Source organism: Parambassis ranga, chromosome 2 (genome assembly GCF_900634625.1).
Source record: "Parambassis ranga chromosome 2, fParRan2.1, whole genome shotgun sequence".
Taxonomy (NCBI): domain Eukaryota; kingdom Metazoa; phylum Chordata; class Actinopteri; family Ambassidae; genus Parambassis; species Parambassis ranga.
In genome coordinates, this window is record NC_041023.1 from 38,654,166 (window position 1) to 38,671,947 (window position 17,782).

Here is a 17,782-nt window from a genome sequence, read left to right on the forward strand (position 1 = left end):
GAAAATGTGGCACCATGCTGTTAGGCATCGATCTGTTGTCGTGCTTTGGCGTCAGCCCTATTTGCCTAATGGTCACCAGAGTGCCCTTGACTCGCAACTGGGCAGGAAGCCTGGACCTTTGCCATGTTCTCCTGGCAAGCTGGTAGTGGTGGTGAGGGTTGTCTTGGAGTGACAGTCTCAGATGTACAATAATTGCTTCAGAAGCAGCCGTGGGAGTAAGAAGACACAACAACTGCTATTACTGTATTTAGACCAGCAGCTTGTGCTTCTGAACATCTGGCTTGCTTTCAAGGCCATGGGTTAAAAAAGCTCAAGCAGTGATAACAGATAAGTCTGGAGAGGGCCCCAAAGGCGGGTCATGAAGAGGTCGGAATCAATCCTAACATTGTTCCAGGCTAGATATTCAAAGTTCCGGGACTGAAGTGTAAAATAGTTTAATCTTGCAAACACAATGATGGATTGATTGGCACCTGTGCCAAAGATGAGATCATTTAAGAGGCTGTTTGTTTGTATGAAAGCACTTATAGTGCTTTTCTACTGCAGAGACCTTGGTATTGCGGGGTACCAACTCTGGTACTGCGGGGCTTCTTTTAGGGCTGTTTTACAGAAGAAAATACCTAATATGGCAAAGGTAGCTTGATGCTAATCTCAACAGTAGCAGTTCCCTTCCAGTTAAAATAATAATAATAATTAATTAATTAATCCCCACAATGGGGAAATTGCTTAAGGCAGCCCAGCAAAGAGTGCCATACACCAGTGAGTACACTGGAGGCTATGCAGGTAAAGTGTCTTGCCCAAGGACACACAACAGTGACTAGGGAGGAGTTGGGATTGAACCACCAACCTTCCGGTTACGGGACAATGCTATACCACTGCGCCACTGCTGCCCAAAAGGTTAAACAAAAGAATCACTGAAAGTATAAATGTGTGTGTTTGGGGGCTGGTCCTGTAAACTTTAATTTTACTTTAAATTCCTGCAGTGGAAAAAAGTCTTTAAGAGCTTCATTACAGTAATCCTATTTCCATACAGACCATACTTTCTCCTTCTGCTTAATTTTATCACAACAGGGGTTTTCCACAAACTCACAAATCTGTGGCACAGTGCTGTTTTTTCAGATTCTATTTGAAAAGGATCAGTTTGTCAATTTATTTTTTTCCACTGACTAATTAGAAACCTAAGATTGCATGTTCAGGCAAGGAAGTAACTGCAGTTACAGTGAATGCAAAAAAAGACGATTTTATGGGTCAGAATAGACAACACAAAAAATTAATGGCGGATACTACTGGCGGTTTTTTTTTCTCACAGACTGAGATTCCTGGCTTAGATACCTCTTCATGGGAATCCCCGTTACTCAATTACAAGCACATGACTAGGGTGTCTGGAAATCAATGTGGAGCATCTGTCCCACTGAGATAACCATATACCCAGGAGATGCGTCATGAGCTGTCAAGCTAACGTCTAATTAATTAGTCTTGACCACACAGCGTCAAGTCAGGACTGGCTGCATTATGCACTGCAGGTAGAGTCCAATCGTCTGAAAACACAGATGTTTGAAGTATTGTGCCTATGTGGCCTATTTCTTCTGCTATATGTAGTCACAGCACTGAGAGGCAAATCATTATGGCAAAGCCAAGAAATCCTGACATCTGTTTTTTCTATTTTCCTCTGGAGTCTTAGCTCATTTTGTCCACGCTGTAACTCAGTAGCGCAGCTTTTTGCGAGTGTAGGCTATTCCCAGCTGACATTACACAGCTGGGCTTGCTTCTGGGCCAGCCGTTAGAAGTTACCCGGAGGTGCTTCTGGAGTTACACACAGGAGAGACTGGAGCGACTAAACTGATTAGTCGCACCTTTTTGAGAAGTGCACTTTTTATGAAAGCACAGTCAGGATGATCTGTCTGACTCTACGGGGGTAGTTTAATGTTTTCTTCTCCATTCTCTGCAGGAATACATGGATGCCAACAAATGCATCGATGAGCTTCTCAAACAGCTTGAGGAAGAGCGCCGAAATATCCGAAGGTAAGTGATTTTTTTTGGGCAGATGTTTTATTGCTCCAGCATATCAGCAGCTGCCCGCAATCCATTCCCAATCAGAGGCAGCAGAACAATGTTGTTTGGTTTTGAGTGCAAGACAAGCTTTGTACTCTGGTGTTGAGAAATGCTTTTTGTGTTGGAAGCACACTGAAAGTGGCAGACAAAAGAAGGAGACTCTGGGCCCAGTGTGGGGTTGACTGGGGGCATTTCTCATGGAGGTCCTTTGGAGCAGATTTGCCCGGACAATGGGAATGAAGAGCTTATGGAGATGCCTATCTAATGACCTTGTCCCCTCCATGCTCCTATCACCCTAGCTCTTCCAGTGACGCACCACCCCTTTAGAAAAGAGAGACAATTTTTTAAACTTCGCCCTCTTTTGTACAAACCCTCTCTCCATCTCAATGGAGCTGTATTCCCCCAGCTCAAAGTAATTTTCCCCCTGAGTGAGCAGAGAGGCGCTGGGAGTAGGACAGAGGGGGACAGGGGTCTCAGGGTGGGTGGCTGGGGGAATGAATGACCACTGACCATCCCCTTTACTAGGCCAGGGCAGACCCTTAATAAAGGAAGTGATGTGTAAAGGAATGACCCTCCTGTCCGAGTCATTCTCACCCCTTCTTTACAAGACACCCCATGTGACACCCAGAGTGACCTGATTGCCACTTAGAGTGAGCGTCTGACTTGTGTTTGGTTTCAAAGCCATGAACTTGCACTGACTTCAAGCGATTGGAGTGGCAGTCTTAACCACAATCATAGGATTGTGCTAAAAAGCTTTTTCCTGAGACCATTCGGAGGAAGTAAAGCGTCCTCAAAAGGGCTTCTGTCTGAGGCAACAGTTTGATTTAGGGTTGAGTTAAGGTCACAATTAGGATGGAAATTTATGTTGTAAATTCTTGCCTAATTTGTATTTTTGTTTTTAAGTTTTTAAGTGTTTATACAACAAGAGTAAACCACCGATACTTAGAGCACCATATATCATTGTAAGAGAAAAAAAGAACTTGCATCTGAGACATGAAACCAGCCTGGAAGTGCAACTGAATTTCACTTCCTCCCATCGCTTCTGCAATTTTTACATCTATTTACGCACACAAGCCTGTCTCACAGTGTTACACTTTATACACATATCCTTTTGTCCACCACAGAGCATACTGCATATGCGCTCTGCATAGTTAAGATGCAACCATGTATACTGTTGTAGTAAACAAACAAGGGCATGCTCAGACAGCGCTTCGTCTCAGAAACAACGCGACACCAGGCGGAATTCACTTCTTGTTCGACTCAGACAGTGATAAATGACCTCACAAAAGCTTTTGTTCACCTAAAAACATAGACCTCGAGTCAAAACAACACCTCCTTCCCCCTTATTAGGCAACATCTCATGACACATTGCATGTCTCTTCTCCACCCCTAAGAATATGGGGCCCATCAATCAGTCAGGAGGAGAAATAGAAGCCCTCACATTCCACTAGTGCTCTGCATCCCTACTTCATGACCCTGTGACCTACTACATTCATGGCCCTGATTGTACATATTATCAGGTAGTTTCACCCCGGTGATGAACACAGATTGAAAAATTATGACTTCTGTTGGAACATACAATCATTTTTCAGTTGTTACATAAGATACATACACACACTCACACCATCGCAAGATCCTTGCTCGATGGAGCACAAAAACCCAGTGGGACGCTGGCTGAGCTTTCCTGCTCGCACTATTCAATTCGACCACGTCCTGGACAGATGTAAACAAAAGCCCCACGGCGCAGTGTCAACATCAGATGGAGCAGATCCAAATTTGGCAGACAAAACGTACAGTTGGATGCAGTTGTTCACTCTCGCTAAATACAATGAAATGCCCTTTTAAACAGACTCGTTAGTTGTTGCCTTGCTGTTGACACACATTTAGTCTGAGTGTGTTGAGGAAAAGTAAGTCGGCTGAGTGACACACTTGTGTGGGAGAGACATATGGATGCTCTGCAGCACTAAAATGCATGACAGGCGGAGAGTGAGTTTGCATGACCTCTTTCTGACAAGCTGCTGTGTCAAGGCACCGTGACTGTGTAATCTTCCCCCGTGGATTAAAACAATGTAGATTAGATCCACTCTTGATTTGTCACTGTGCTTGAATGTTTTTTGCTTTTTTTCCCCCCCTGAATCTTCTTTTGACCTTGTTTTTAGTGCATGCCTCTATCAGGTCACATGGCCTCAGGCTGGCCTCACCTGCCATTTTGCTGCCTGCTGGAGCAGATGGCGTTTGCCTGCAACCCCTTCCACACCTTAGAGGACAGGGAGGGATGGGGAGGGTGGCTGACAGGCAGGGGGGAGGAAGGGAGACTCAGCTGGAGATGCACGGGGCTTAGGACAGGTTGTGCGGAGCAGGAAGGCTGCAGCTGCAGCCCAAGCTGAGAGGACATTAGCGAAGACATCTGCTGATCAATAAGCTATTTGTCATGTTCATAGTCAAGCAAAGACGGCAGAGATAGAAGACAGAGGTCAGATCAGATGTGCAGTTAGCTGAAGGATTATAGGTAATACTCCGCCTGGAGGTAGAGTTGAGAGTTTTATTTTGTAGCAGTAAGACAACATTGTCCTTTACAGATTTAGCTCATCCTCTTCTTATATATGTGCTGTAGATTTGACAATCATTAACTGAAGGAGGATGTGTTAAATTTTCTATCCTGCATCCATATCATCCCTTCAATGGCTGCACGTTTTTTGTCTCAAAAAGCACTTTGAGAGACTTGTGTTCTCTAAAGTTGCCATTTATCGGGACGGAAGAAAAATGACCTTGCTCTCCCACGAGGACAAAAACGTTTTAAGCAAGGGTGAGTAAGTACACACAAGAGAGAGCAACGCTGCGGGAGTGAGGAGCTGGCAAACAGTTTTACAAATCTGGACCTTGCTGATGTTACTACAAGGCATATCTGGCCTTAAAGATGCCTGTGTGCTGCTGGCGGTCTGAGCAAGATGAAAGGCTGTAATCCTCGGCTGAAGTATGCGGCGGGGCCTGTTCTGTCGATGAGGAGGTGGATAGGGTTCAGCCTCCCACAAACCTTCCAAACGCCCTAAGGATCTGCCGTCTTGCTTGGGCAAAAGCCTGGGTTTTACAACTTTAATTGGATAAGTTGACCGGTCTAATGCAATAATTTGATCATGCTAAGCTCTAAAGAGATCTAATACACTCTCAGAGTATATTTGTGTGCCCTCTGAAGTGAATGACTGAGCTTAATCCATCCTTTAGAGGTCACTTTACGGCCCAGGAGTCCAGGCACCAAAATATCTTAAAGGGGCAGTTAGTGGGTAAATAAATCCATCCATGAAACCTTCCCTGGAACACTCAGGCACTTTCCTCAAGCTTGCAGGCTACAAAGAATAATCGGTGTCTCTGATTGTTAGCAGCTGTAACTCCGAATGTGATGATGAACTCCCTGAAGCAATTAGTTAAGGAGGCGACACCGCTGGTGCCCTGTCAACACTTGCTAGTTTATCTTGGCGAAGATTTGCCAACTCCGCCTGGCCCTCGTCCCCACCATCAGTTCAGTAAACGCCACGCACTCCATCCCCACTGATTCATGCATCGGTTTTATGGAGCTTATGAGAGGAAGAGGTTAATCGAATGGTTTAATGAAGCCTTTTAGTGATGATCCCTCAAGGTCGTTTTCTTAACTATTCTGCATTCCCATGCACTCAAAGGACTGCCTCCCACTCCACATATCATCCTCAGGGTCCCTTCTTAAATATGACTGCTTTTATTTTGAAAGAAATCCAGCAATCAGGAGTTTTTGTTGGTGCCACCTGGGTTGTTGTGGTTTCACAACATGCATATGCAGTGTTTTATAGCACTTGTGACACGTACTCTTGGCATTTGGACTGAATGGGGTATTATCTGCATTCCTAGCAGCAATTAGCTGTGTGTTTAAGAGTCTTTTTCAGTGGGGTCTTTCGTAATGCCTCATTACTGCAGTTGTTTGTGTAGGGGAGTTCTCAGACACTGATTTAAATGTCTTGAACATTTTCTTTTATCAGATTTTACTCACTACTGCTTCATCACAACATTCAGCTGTCAATTGAGTTCTTCTCCTCTGCAGTGAATAAACTTTTTTTTTTTTATCAAATCAAGATTAGCTTCCTTTGTGCTCCTGAAACTGTGCAGTTATTTTGACTAATAGGTGCTGTGAAGCGCTCTGGAAAACATCCTCACTTTGAGATAAGGAAAGCGATTAAGCTTTGTGTGGTTTTTGTTGTTGATAGAGCCTGTGTGGTTTAGATTGTTGATGGATCCTGTGTGGTTTTGGCTGGTGGATGTCACAGTGGTTGCATTCACGCTATTTACCTCTTTGGAAAACATCCTGTCATCTCTTTGAGGAAACAGGAAGGGGTGAAAACATGTGAAATGAAAAGACTGTATGTCTGAAAGTGTGTACTGTGGTCTCTATATCTTTCCTTTTGCTCTTATATATATATATATATATATATAAAGGAATTTGTATGAGTGTGTGTGTGTTGAGTGTGCTTTTCACAACAATGCGGTTTACTTCACACTTAGTGGCTGGGTTACAGTGACACCAAGTGCAGTTTAGGGATGTTGGATGTATTTTGGGAGCCTCTACAGCAAATAAGTAAATCTTACAACCATTCTGAAGGGGCCCCTATAGCTGCTAGTAGGACCTACAGATGCAGATATATAAGAGTAACAATAGTAGAAGGTGCAGGGGTTGGCTAAATGGGAGGTTATATTGGTGGATGAGGCTGTGCTGAAAAGGAAAGATGCTATGCTCGTGACAATCAATCTGCTCCACAATAACTCTGTTTGTTAACTGTAATCACACAAGGAATGTTTTACTTTAATTAAAGATTAACTCCATCAGTGTTAATCCGGCTCATTCCAGACTTGATGACTTTAAGTATTTCCTGAGAGGGGGGAAAAATCTCACCAGACCACCATCCTGTGAATTTGTGCGCCCCCATTACCCTGCTTAATGAAACATGACGTGAATGCATTATCATTTTTATTGTATTACACACTCAGTCTTGCAGCAGAAGAAGTTAAAACTACACATACTTAGACAGTCCCTGGAGGGGATCTTGCAGCCATCATGTGATGTGCATCTGTCTGACTTGTGTTGGGTAAACAAACATGTCTACAGTTTGGCATTTCCTCTGTTCGTCTTGATGCAGAAAACACCCCTCCCCACTCCACCTTTTCCCAAAAGCCATGCTGACAGCTAAATATCTCCCGAGTAGACTGCTGCCAGCTATAATATCCCTTCTTCTGCTTCTCCTGCAGTGTGATTAATGTGCGAGTGGGAACACACACCTTGACGGTGGGATTGACTGGTCTGGTAATGAGCTCAAGTGACGCATGCTGGCCTCCCTTGGCTGCCTCTGGTCACTCATCTGTGAGCAAGCTACAGGGGATTAATGTCATGGAGGGAAAGTGTGGCTGAGGGCTAGAGCCCGGGTCTGACGGGATGTTTGCACGTTCATATACACAGGTCTGAGTTTCCAGGTTGTGCAGCGATGTGAAAGGGTTTTGTTTTGTTTATTATATTAACAACAAATTGAGATTAAACTATTCTACATTTCCAAACTCAATCCAACAGATATAATGATATCATCTGTTGTCATGAGTGCTGTGTGAGTGAGACTCCATTTTCTTTAGTCTCTGGTTGTGAGTGGTGGTCTCAAATTTATAAAGAAACCTCAGAACTTAACTTAAAAATACATTTTTGTTTGTTGTGGACACATTTCTAAGAGACGCCCAGTTGTGTTACATTGTTGTCTGTTTGAGATCTTGTCAGTGGCCTTGTGTGGTGATGAAGACCGGAGGTCATTTTCCAGGCACCCCCTGAATTCACACTTGACCTGGAGAAGCACCCTCCTCCAAACTGACCTTGTGAGACGTAAAATGTTTAATTACACCAAACCCCAAGAAGTTCAAAAACAAAATTTACATAAAGTGTTTTTGTATTTTTACACAGTTGAATTGCTGCTTTCACTTCAGTAAAGCATCTAAATACTCCCAACCGCTGCACACATAGTACCACAACCACTAGCATCCTTTTAACCCAGGCCATTGCCGCACCATAGTCAGAGGTGCTGACACTCACACTCCATTCGTGCACACACACTCTTACCTCAGACCACCCTGCACCCCATTTACAAATCCATATCGACCCTCCAGCCACTGTCCCAGCACCATCCTGTCTCCTTCCCTGTACAACCCCCCCTCTCCTCCCTGTGGAATGCTAACCTAGCCTGTGTGTGTGTGTGACAGTGGTGGAGCCAGGCTGGCTGTGTGGGCGGCCGAGTGTTTCCAAACAGTGGAATCTGTCACTGACACCCCTGGCAGAGCAATAAGCAGTGCCTTAATGAGCTCAGCAGATCACTCAGCACACACACACACACACACACGTACATGCACGTACATGCACGTGAATTTTACAAATACAAACACACATCTGTGGGACAATACACATTTATGTTCAGTTGTTCAGTTGACAGTCCCATTCATTACTTATGGAATTACACCAGTAATCACATGCATGCACACACAAAGACTCAGCACATAAGGCTACTTTCTGCAGGCAGCTCCCTGTTGATCCAATCAAAATGAAGCATCACCTTCAATATTTCTTGATTATGTTGCATGTATATGTGTTAATGCTGACTCGGCTGTCCATTTTTCTTTTTCTTTTCCAAAATGGTGTGTAATTGGTGACCACCTGCTCTGAAAATCAAATCACGCTGGCTCTATATTCAGATTCCCCCCTACAAGACAGCTGCGCTTATCATAAACACAATTACCACTCTCTGCATGACACAGTCATATACACACTAATCAGGCGTCATGAATCCTTTAGATGATGACTAATGGGAATATTATCATGAAATAATCCGACAGTGACATCTCATCCTCACAAGTTTACCTTTCCTTATCTTGAACTTCTCCCACACCCACTCCCCCTTCGCTTGCCCACTCTCTCACTCTCCTGCAATCTAATTTTCTCACATGGTTAGTGTCATTGTTCATTTAGGACATTAGTGACAGTGAATGCAGGGCAAAGTGGCAGTGATGGCCCTGGCTCTAAGTCAGCTCCGTCCTTTCTTTCTCCTCTTTAACTGAGCACTGCTGTCACCAGGACCCTTTTAATTCCCCTTTTCTCCCCTCCGGTGCCCGCCCCCTCTCGCACTGGTCCTATTGGGGACCAAACAATAGAGTATGTCTCCCCCCTCTTCTTCCTCTCCTCTGCCTCTTCATACCCCCACCTCCCTTTCTCATCTCCCTCAGCTCTTGCGCGGGGTCCTGCCTAGTTCAGGCTGTGGGCTCCAGGCTGCAGTTTGTCACAGCTATTCAGCTGAGACTGATTGTGATTGCAGCAGATGGGCTGGAGTCACTCGGCCCAAGCAGACCCAAGCAGCACTTCTCTCTCTCACTCTTTCTTTCTTTTCCAGCCTCCCTTTTTTCCTGTTTTTTTTTTTGGCCTTCACTTTCTGTCCTTCGCTCTCCCATCTTCCTTTTTGTTTTGTTGCTTGTCACACTGTTTAAGTTTAAGTTTAAGTGACAAACAATGGTGTAGTAGTCCAGAATTTCACTACTTTATTGATTTACTTTAGGGTTTAGTCTTTGTTTGGTTAGTTTTAGACATCAAAATTATTTGTTTGAGGAAACCAAACTTCTCCTTTTGTAGGCCATGTCCTTTGAAGGATGCAGCCCATCTAGGCAAACGTCTTAAAAGATTCTCTGGCTGTTTCTCTAGTAAAGGTGGACTCTTCATCCCACTTTTTGATGATTGATTTTTGAGCATGCATGACCAGGATTGCTAACAAAAACTGTGCCTCATTATTTTTCAGGCCCACACTATCATTTTTTGTTTCCACCTCCATCCACAGACAGAGTCCACTTAGTAGAACATCATACAGCAGCTTGCCCCCCCTTATCCTACACCCCTCAAAAACTCCTCCTCCTATGTGCACCCCTCCCCATCCCAACCTCCCCTGAGGAAAGAGCCACCTTCAGAGAGTCAGCAGAGCAGCCGTCTCTCCCTGAACACATGTTAAACGTCCTGAAGAGGAGGGACGCAGTCAGAGAGAGAGAGAGAGAGAGAGAGAAATATTCTGTGCAGAGATAGAGCCAGGAGGCGGGGTGGGCAGGGCGGTGGGGGGAGGCAAACACAGCGCTGCGTGTGTGAAGAGGAGCCTCCGAGCATGTGTGTGTGTGTGCGTTAGTGAGAGGCAGCGCAGTGCAGAAGGAGCGTGTATGTAGCATGTAGACAGAGAAGAGGAGAGCAGCGACGGGAAAGTCAGTGCATGTTGCCAGATTGAGAGAGAAGGGGAGGGAAGAGAGGGATTGTGTGATTGAGTGGGAAGGGTAGGGGAGAGCAGTGTGGAGCCGGGAGCGCTGCTGCATTGTGGATGTAAACTTTATCATCTGCGGGATCAGACTGTAGCAGCTGCACAGCAAGCGGAAAAGCGTGCTGGTGGATTACCATGTGTGTCTTCTGAATGCACCAGGATGCTGCATCTCTACCAGGGTGAGACAAAACTGCATTATTACTTAAAGATGCTGATTGATGTACATGAGCTTTGTTTCTTGAGATTTGTTTTCATGTTGTGAACTGAGAGAACATATTTTATTGAACACATGTGCAGTGGATGATCTCTAATATGCACTGAGCCTCATTAGCCATTTGCGTGTCCTGTTGCTAGTGGCAACAGCTTTGGAGCTTGGTGGGAGCTGCTGGTTAAGCCACTTTGTTTCTGTATAAGATTGCAGAAGGACACAGATCCTATTCATTTAGGTAAAACAATCTAGCGTTACAGGGGATTTAAATGTGCAGGAATGCATTTTTCCCCCTCCCTCTGCTCCTTTTTCTTTCCTTATACTCTCTGTCAGGCAGATTAAGATTTTCTATCCAGCCCACTAATCCCACACTGAAATGACTGGTGCTGAACTGGTGTGTGGATACAGCTACGTGGTGGAGAATATGGATTATAGGGGATACAGGCTCTGTGTTATGGTCAGCTTCTTATTAATGTGGCGTGAAGTGCTGCAGCAGCACTGATGCTCATATGTCAAAGTCATGTCAGGTCAGTGGGGTCTTCCTTCATATTTACAGTGGACAGCCAACAAAAAGCAAGGATGCCAAAGTGGAGGATTCTTTGTATTTTTGGCTGACTTTGTTATCTCTAAAAACAGAACTGCAAGGGAGAGCATGGGAGAGTATGGGAGGTATCATCATTCTTTCTCTGGTGCTGTCAAATTGCCAAAGAGAAATGCCATTCTCTGTCTTTTGGGGTTTTTACGTCAAGTTGCTTTTTTGCCCTGGGAACTGGTGCTTATCATCGCAAGAGCAAAAAATAGAATCTGCCATGTAGTGGGTGTTTTACGACTCCAAAATGTCCAGCTTTACCTCATGGAGGAGCCCATCCTCAGCAGAAATGCAGCATCTGTCTGAATGACTACATGTAAACCTCATAGGCAGGCTCACAAATACGAAAAATGGGGGAAAAGTTTGTAGAGATCTGGTGTGGCAAGCAGGCTTAATACTCTTCTGGCCTCACACACCATGAAATCTGTTGTCATGTGTACTTCGGCGAAGCCTATCCAAACCACACAACTTTAATGTTTTTGCATTTACAAAAGTAATTAAAGGCCAAAGTGTTCACTTTCAGTGTCCATTTAAAGCTGTTATTTGGATAGTGGAGCGGCAGCCGGTGGTATCATCCTCGCTGCCGGGGCAGATGTGTTGCAGCACTGGGCAGTTTGAGCCTGCTGCCCGCTGAAACCTACCTGGGGATTACTGGGTAAGAGGATTGCCAAGTGGAGGGATTTGATTTTATAGAATTAAAACTGTAATTCTCTCCATCCCGGGTGCGCCACAGTGCAACTGTTTTCTCAACATTATTATTACTATTTCACCCCCAGTTGCCATGTTCTGGTGCAAAGAACATGCACATCATGGAGGATTGTCCTTACATTATTTTTGTCATGACCCAAAAGTGAGTGCTTAACTCTCCTAGGCCAGTTGGCATTGTTACCCTAAACACCAGCCGAACTCCACCCCTGTGTCCCTTTCCCTCTCACTCCTCTACATCCGATTTTACCAACTTCTCCTCCTCTTTTGCCTCCTCTCTGTATTTGGTGACCTCTCAAGCCCACATATTGGGTTCAGGTCAAACAGAATTACTGAGGAATGTTCCCCTGTTCAATGGTCGACCCAGTGGGCCTCAGCATGGGAGCACTTCCCCTTCATTGACAGCCAGGGGACTTTCATTTTAAGGGGGGATTGGGGGGGCTCCCTCCAGACAACTTTCCCATGTAATTCCCACTGTCTCTGCACTGCTCGTCTGCACCATGGAGCTGTAAGGCAGTTTAATGATGTGTACGTGTGAAGCACATCTCAGGATCCCGGCAGCCTTGTTGAGACACTTTGCTTCTGTGACTGCAGGCCGTCCAGCTTAAATACGGGTGCTTTGAATACATTCTTTCCCTCAGCCCTGCTGTGCATTTATTCCCCCCCACGAACAGCACGTTAGAACTCTTTGGGGCTGGTAGGAACCTGTTTGTGCAAACACAATCAAGAATGCAAATTGTCCCCTTACTTTGTGAGTATTTTGTGTTTATTTCACGGGAAATGCAGATGTCTTCTCTGTGTGTCTGCTTTTGGCTCAAGTTAGAGTAATGTCACTCAAGAAAAGTATAAAGTTTAATGGTCCAACACAATTTATAACCAATAAAAGGCTTTTATTTGCTTGCTATCAATGGCTTACTGCATGCACTGACTGTTTTTGCCTGGAGACAAAGCATTGCCCAGACACCCTCACTGACTGTTAAGTGATGTCATTAGAGCCGGAGCATTTTTGTGGTTTCTAAACGGATGAACTCGCTCCATGTGGGTTCACAAAGGTGCGAAAACTTGTTTTTGCAGTTAAACTGCCTGTTTTCTAGTCCAAACCTATTGTCACTTAGCTTACTTTTGTTTCCCTTTTAGTGATATATCTCATGGTGTTTCATTTTTTGGAGAAAAACAAGTCCACAAATTGGATTTGTTTTTCAGGTCACAACCCTGCATGCCAACAGTTTACAAGATAATATAGTGTTGTCCTTGTTTGCTGCACACAGACGCCCAGCTGACACACTTTCACTCCCCCTTATGCCTCTCCTCGTCACAGTGATACTTTAAACGGAGTGAGCCGTTTATGAGGTCGGAAAAAGGGGTCAGCGTCGTATTTGAGGTTGCGTCGGGCAGGGAATGTCAACAAACTTCAGCTCCCCGCTATCTTGGCTGTAAATCATTGGGTAATAGCAAGGAAAGCATGCAGGGTTGCATCCAGCGGCAGGAGGTGTTGGCGCAGCTGGAAAAGAAATGGAGAGAGAGAGAGAGAGCTGCTGGAGAAGCTCACCTTTGAGCTGTAAAACTCTTTTCCAAACATCTCTCTTGTTGTGTTTGACTTCTTTTAGCCGTTTGGTGACAGTCTTTACTTAGAGTGAATTACAATGAGTGCACTAACTTTTAACAGCATGCCCGAGTGCCACAACGATGTCGCCATAGCAATACTCACATCTCTATCACCTTTTTCCGTCAAAGGGGGATTGGATCACACATACATGCACCCTTTGCTGTGAAGCAGCAGAGATGGCAGACCCTTGGCTCGAGTGTGTCTGTGTGCCACACCTTTGTCTGCATTGTATGTGAAGCGGCCATTTGTCTGCTTCTGTAAAGCACTACTGTTTGCCTGCTCCTCTGAAAACGATGTGTTGACAGCCGCTGTAAAATACCCCGTAGCCTTTGCACAGTCTCCATGAGTCAGCAGAAACCTCTAGTATTACAGTACAGTAGTAAACGTGAGTCGCTGCTCCCCAATTACTTGAACGCAGGCCAGCTGGGGTGTGAAATACAGAACAATGGACCAAACCTGTTACCACTGACCATATGGAGGCTGCAAAATTAGCAATGTTAGTAAGTTTCTTTGCATCTCTGCATACTGAGTCATGACATTCATTTGGATGGTTTTTAGTAACTCATCCTAAAATTTTGCATCCATCCTGCCTGACTGTGTATCCTGCTGTGAACTGCCACCAGTTAAGGATAGGTTGGGAAGAAGCAGAAGCAGCAATGGGTGCGATCTGTCTTTTGTTGCTATAGCAACCTTACAGCTACATATTTAAAGGACATCTGTCTGTAAGTAAACTCATCAACTGTAACCTGTACATACCCAGACAATGGCATCAGTTAAGGTACTCATTAGATCATCAACTAAGGAGAGACATTCCCGCTTGTACAGTTATAGCTGGCGTCCTGGCACGGGTTCAAACATCTTTTGCGTTCTGACATGACTGAGCCTCACAAGCCTAAAAATCCTCTCTGTTGGAATGTGAGTGTTTGGCTGGGAATGCTATTTGATAAGCTTGATTCCAAAACATAAAGTGTGTTTGTGTGTGTTTTTGGGTTCTATCTCTTCTCACCGTATCAACAGATCTGCAGCAACAGTGCTTGTTTTCAGTTCAGAGTCACCATCATAAAAGATTCAAAGTTGTGTGAGTGTGGGCGCATGTCTCTGTTTGTACGCGTGTGTGTTCATCCATGTGTTGAGGAGCAGCACCCCTTGTGCGCTAGCGTCTCACTCCATCCTCAGACAGACAGATAGAGATGCAGACAAGGAGGCGGGCAGGCGGGAGGGTGTTGCGGCCATTTTTAAAGCACATCTGCTCATCCGCAATGTTTCGACAGGAATGCGTCTGTGGCTTGGAAACAATTGAGGTCAGGAGAATAAGAAAACATTTAGGGAGACAGACAGTCAGGCAAGGGTAATCCATGCTTGGCGAGCGCATTCCTTGGAGCTCAGGAGGATTCCTCATGTCTGCTTCAGAAGTTCAGAAGATGCAGCGCACGCATTTGATCCCATCTTGCTCTACTAAACAAAGCAGTGACCTGCATGTGAAAAATGTTCACACAGTCTTGTGATGCATCAATCATGTGCTCTGAGATGATGTCAGTCCTTACTGTCAAAAAGTGCTTTTATCTGTAATGAAGCTGAAACTCTGAGAGCTAGATGATATCACAGAGGGAAGCATAAACAACTCAGTGCGCTCTCCATGTTGTTTACTTTGGACGATTCTTGCTAATCATATCAAACAAAGCCTTCAAATGAAGTATGAATAAGTAAATATGTTTACCAATGTCTCTTTTTGATGAAGGCATTATTAGCCCACATGGCAGCTGGACAAAGGCGTGTGTTCTTTGTGTGCTCACAGCAGAACCTCATCACATTTCACCTCGTCAATAATTGATGGTGTGCCACGGTGAGGTAAGGCTCATTGTGCCTGTCTGACTGGGTGGTTTGGGTGTGTGAGGTGCTGACATGTGGCTCCTGTTTTTTTTCCCGCTGCCTTACGTTGCAGACTGGGGTCCGCAGTCGAGGACACAGGAGGTCAGGAACCAGCTGTGGATTGAGGCGGTGGGAACAGGCCTGCAGGTCAGGGCGCTGTTCAGCAGCCATGATGGCCCATCTTGGTGATTGATTGGTCCTGGCTTAATGCATTGGGACCAATTGAACAGTCACAGATGTGCAGGCCCCACCCCTCTCATATGCTAGAAGCAGATGAAATTCTTCACATCTTTAATAAAGGGATGTAACTAGGTGGACTCAGTTTCTACAGCATCTGGTTGTATGTCAAATGTGTTGTTTAAGGTGGGACTTGTTGCCATGGTAGCCATGGAAACGGTGGAAGAAGGTCGGTAAAAGGTCGATTTTTAATTTAAATCTTTTCAGAAACTTTGCAGATGAATTCACACAGCTTGTAAGAAATTTAGAGCCCTGTCCCATCTTTAGTTTCTGTTTCCCTGTACGGTCTGTGTTGGATGTTATTAAACGCCTCACTAAGCTCATTGTTGGCTTGTTTGAAATGTTGGAATTGAAGGTTACATAACAAAGTTTGTAGGAGGGGAGGAAAGGATTAAGAATGGGGAATGACCGGTCCAGACCAAAAAAATGTAACCAGGATCCCTCTGCACAGGATGCACTATGTGGGCCATGGGGATTGCGTGCATGTCAGGGCTCTTAACCCAGCAGGAGTGCAGACGCTAATACATAAATGCATGGCAGCTCTGCTCTCATCCAAACATTTATGCATCCCTCCCGGCCACTCTGTGTACAGTTGTGGCTCAGAACGATTGAAATGTTTAGTTGCCTGTAAGCCTCAGTGACAATATTGGAAGGATGGTTTATATTTATGCATCTTTTATGCACCAGGATGTCAGAGTGAGTGAGTTCTGCAGGGAAAAATGTGGTGTTTAATCTGTTAACATCAGAGGAGAGATTAACCGCGCTTGATAATAAGATGGTGGGAGAGACAGCAATTTTTCCTCTCTTTCATTATGTGCTTAGCTGCAAACAATGTACAATGGATTAAACCACCTGTATGGAAGAGCCATGATAACAGTGATGAAAACACAGTCTGCCTCCCACAATGCAGTTCAAAGCACATGGTGTCCAACATGTCAGCTCTCGCCACGATTGATCCTCCCTCAGCCCCTGACAGATCGTGTCTTTGCACGCCGCCAGCAAACATCCAGCACGTTGTCTCGACGCGAGATAGCAGACGAGGAGAGAGTGTGTGGAGGAAACAGGGTGGATCTGCGGGCTCTGTCTTATCTCAAAGAAAGGGATGTTTGATGCTAGCAAAGGGAAGTGATGTTGTGTGGGTGGACAGCAGGTGTATAAACTTGCCTAATTTAAGGTATGAAGTTTATCCAGTCTTAAGGAGGAGGCAATTGGAGTTGTCAGCTGCCTCGGGCTGCTCCACTGAAGCTCGGCGGGATTCCCTCCTCTGGCAAGGCCTCCCATGCTATCAGGTGATTCCAGGTCACTGGGAACTGCTGGAGGTCCATGTCCACGCCGCTTTACCATTGGCTCCTGGCGTTTATTCAGCCAAGCTTTATAACGGGGCTCACAGAGGAAGAAAAACAGTAGAAGAGGAATGTATACATGTTCAGATGTCAGCTTGTGCTTTCATCACATGCTCGGATGTATGGAACAGAGGCATGAAGTGTGAAGTATACACACTGGGCGCCTTATATGGAGTCCTGAATGGAAATACTGTACATCATCTGGATTTTTTGTTGTGCAACAAAAGCCTCTTTCTCCACACGGGGCAGTGTTAGTTCTGTCTGCTTTTTTGTTTCATCAACAACAACAACAACCTGTGCGAGCATCTGCTGGATGAAGCAGCTCAGTCATTGTTATATGGCCATGCTAGCACCCCTGAATATAGAAAAATTGCTCTTTTCTGTACTCACTATACCATCTTTTGGCATTAAAAGATACATACAGTCCAGGATATTAGTACACAGATGTTTCAAACTTTTTACAAATTTTACCCATAATTCATTGTGCCTGGATGGAGAGTAACGCATGTGGACACCAGCATGGATCCATAAATCACCTTTTATTTGGAAAATAGTTGACCTCTCCTGCCCTGTGAAGCATTATACCGTTTCACTGTTGGCCAAACTGCTGCCTGATTGTCTGTCCGCTCACATTTCCTGCGCTGTAAAACCCTGTTAGTGTTATCACAACCACTCGAAACAATGTCCATAACTACAAAAATACAACCCAGCTTGTAATAAACTAGAATTATCCTTTAAAATGAGGCGTTTAGGGACCACGTGCCTGTGTTCTGACCCTGCTGGATGACATTTATGAGAACGCAGGGGGAAAATGAAAACATTATAATTAATGTGAGAGAC

General features: G+C 44.9%; 1 protein-coding gene across 8 annotated transcripts in view; it reads left to right on the top strand.

Annotated features, from left to right (window-relative positions):
• Positions 1-17,782, top strand: part of LOC114452641 (nck-associated protein 5-like) — an 84,475-nt gene that overhangs the window by 22,290 nt on the left and 44,403 nt on the right. For 7 of the 8 annotated variants that reach the window (XM_028432096.1, XM_028432135.1, XM_028432144.1 and 4 more), the window contains one exon: positions 1,946-2,019. In XM_028432096.1, coding sequence (XP_028287897.1) covers positions 1,946-2,019 — 74 coding nt within the window. Of the gene's footprint in view, positions 1-1,945; positions 2,020-10,148; positions 10,565-17,782 lie in introns of those variants that run through there. The other variant, XM_028432114.1, reaches the window with a different exon arrangement.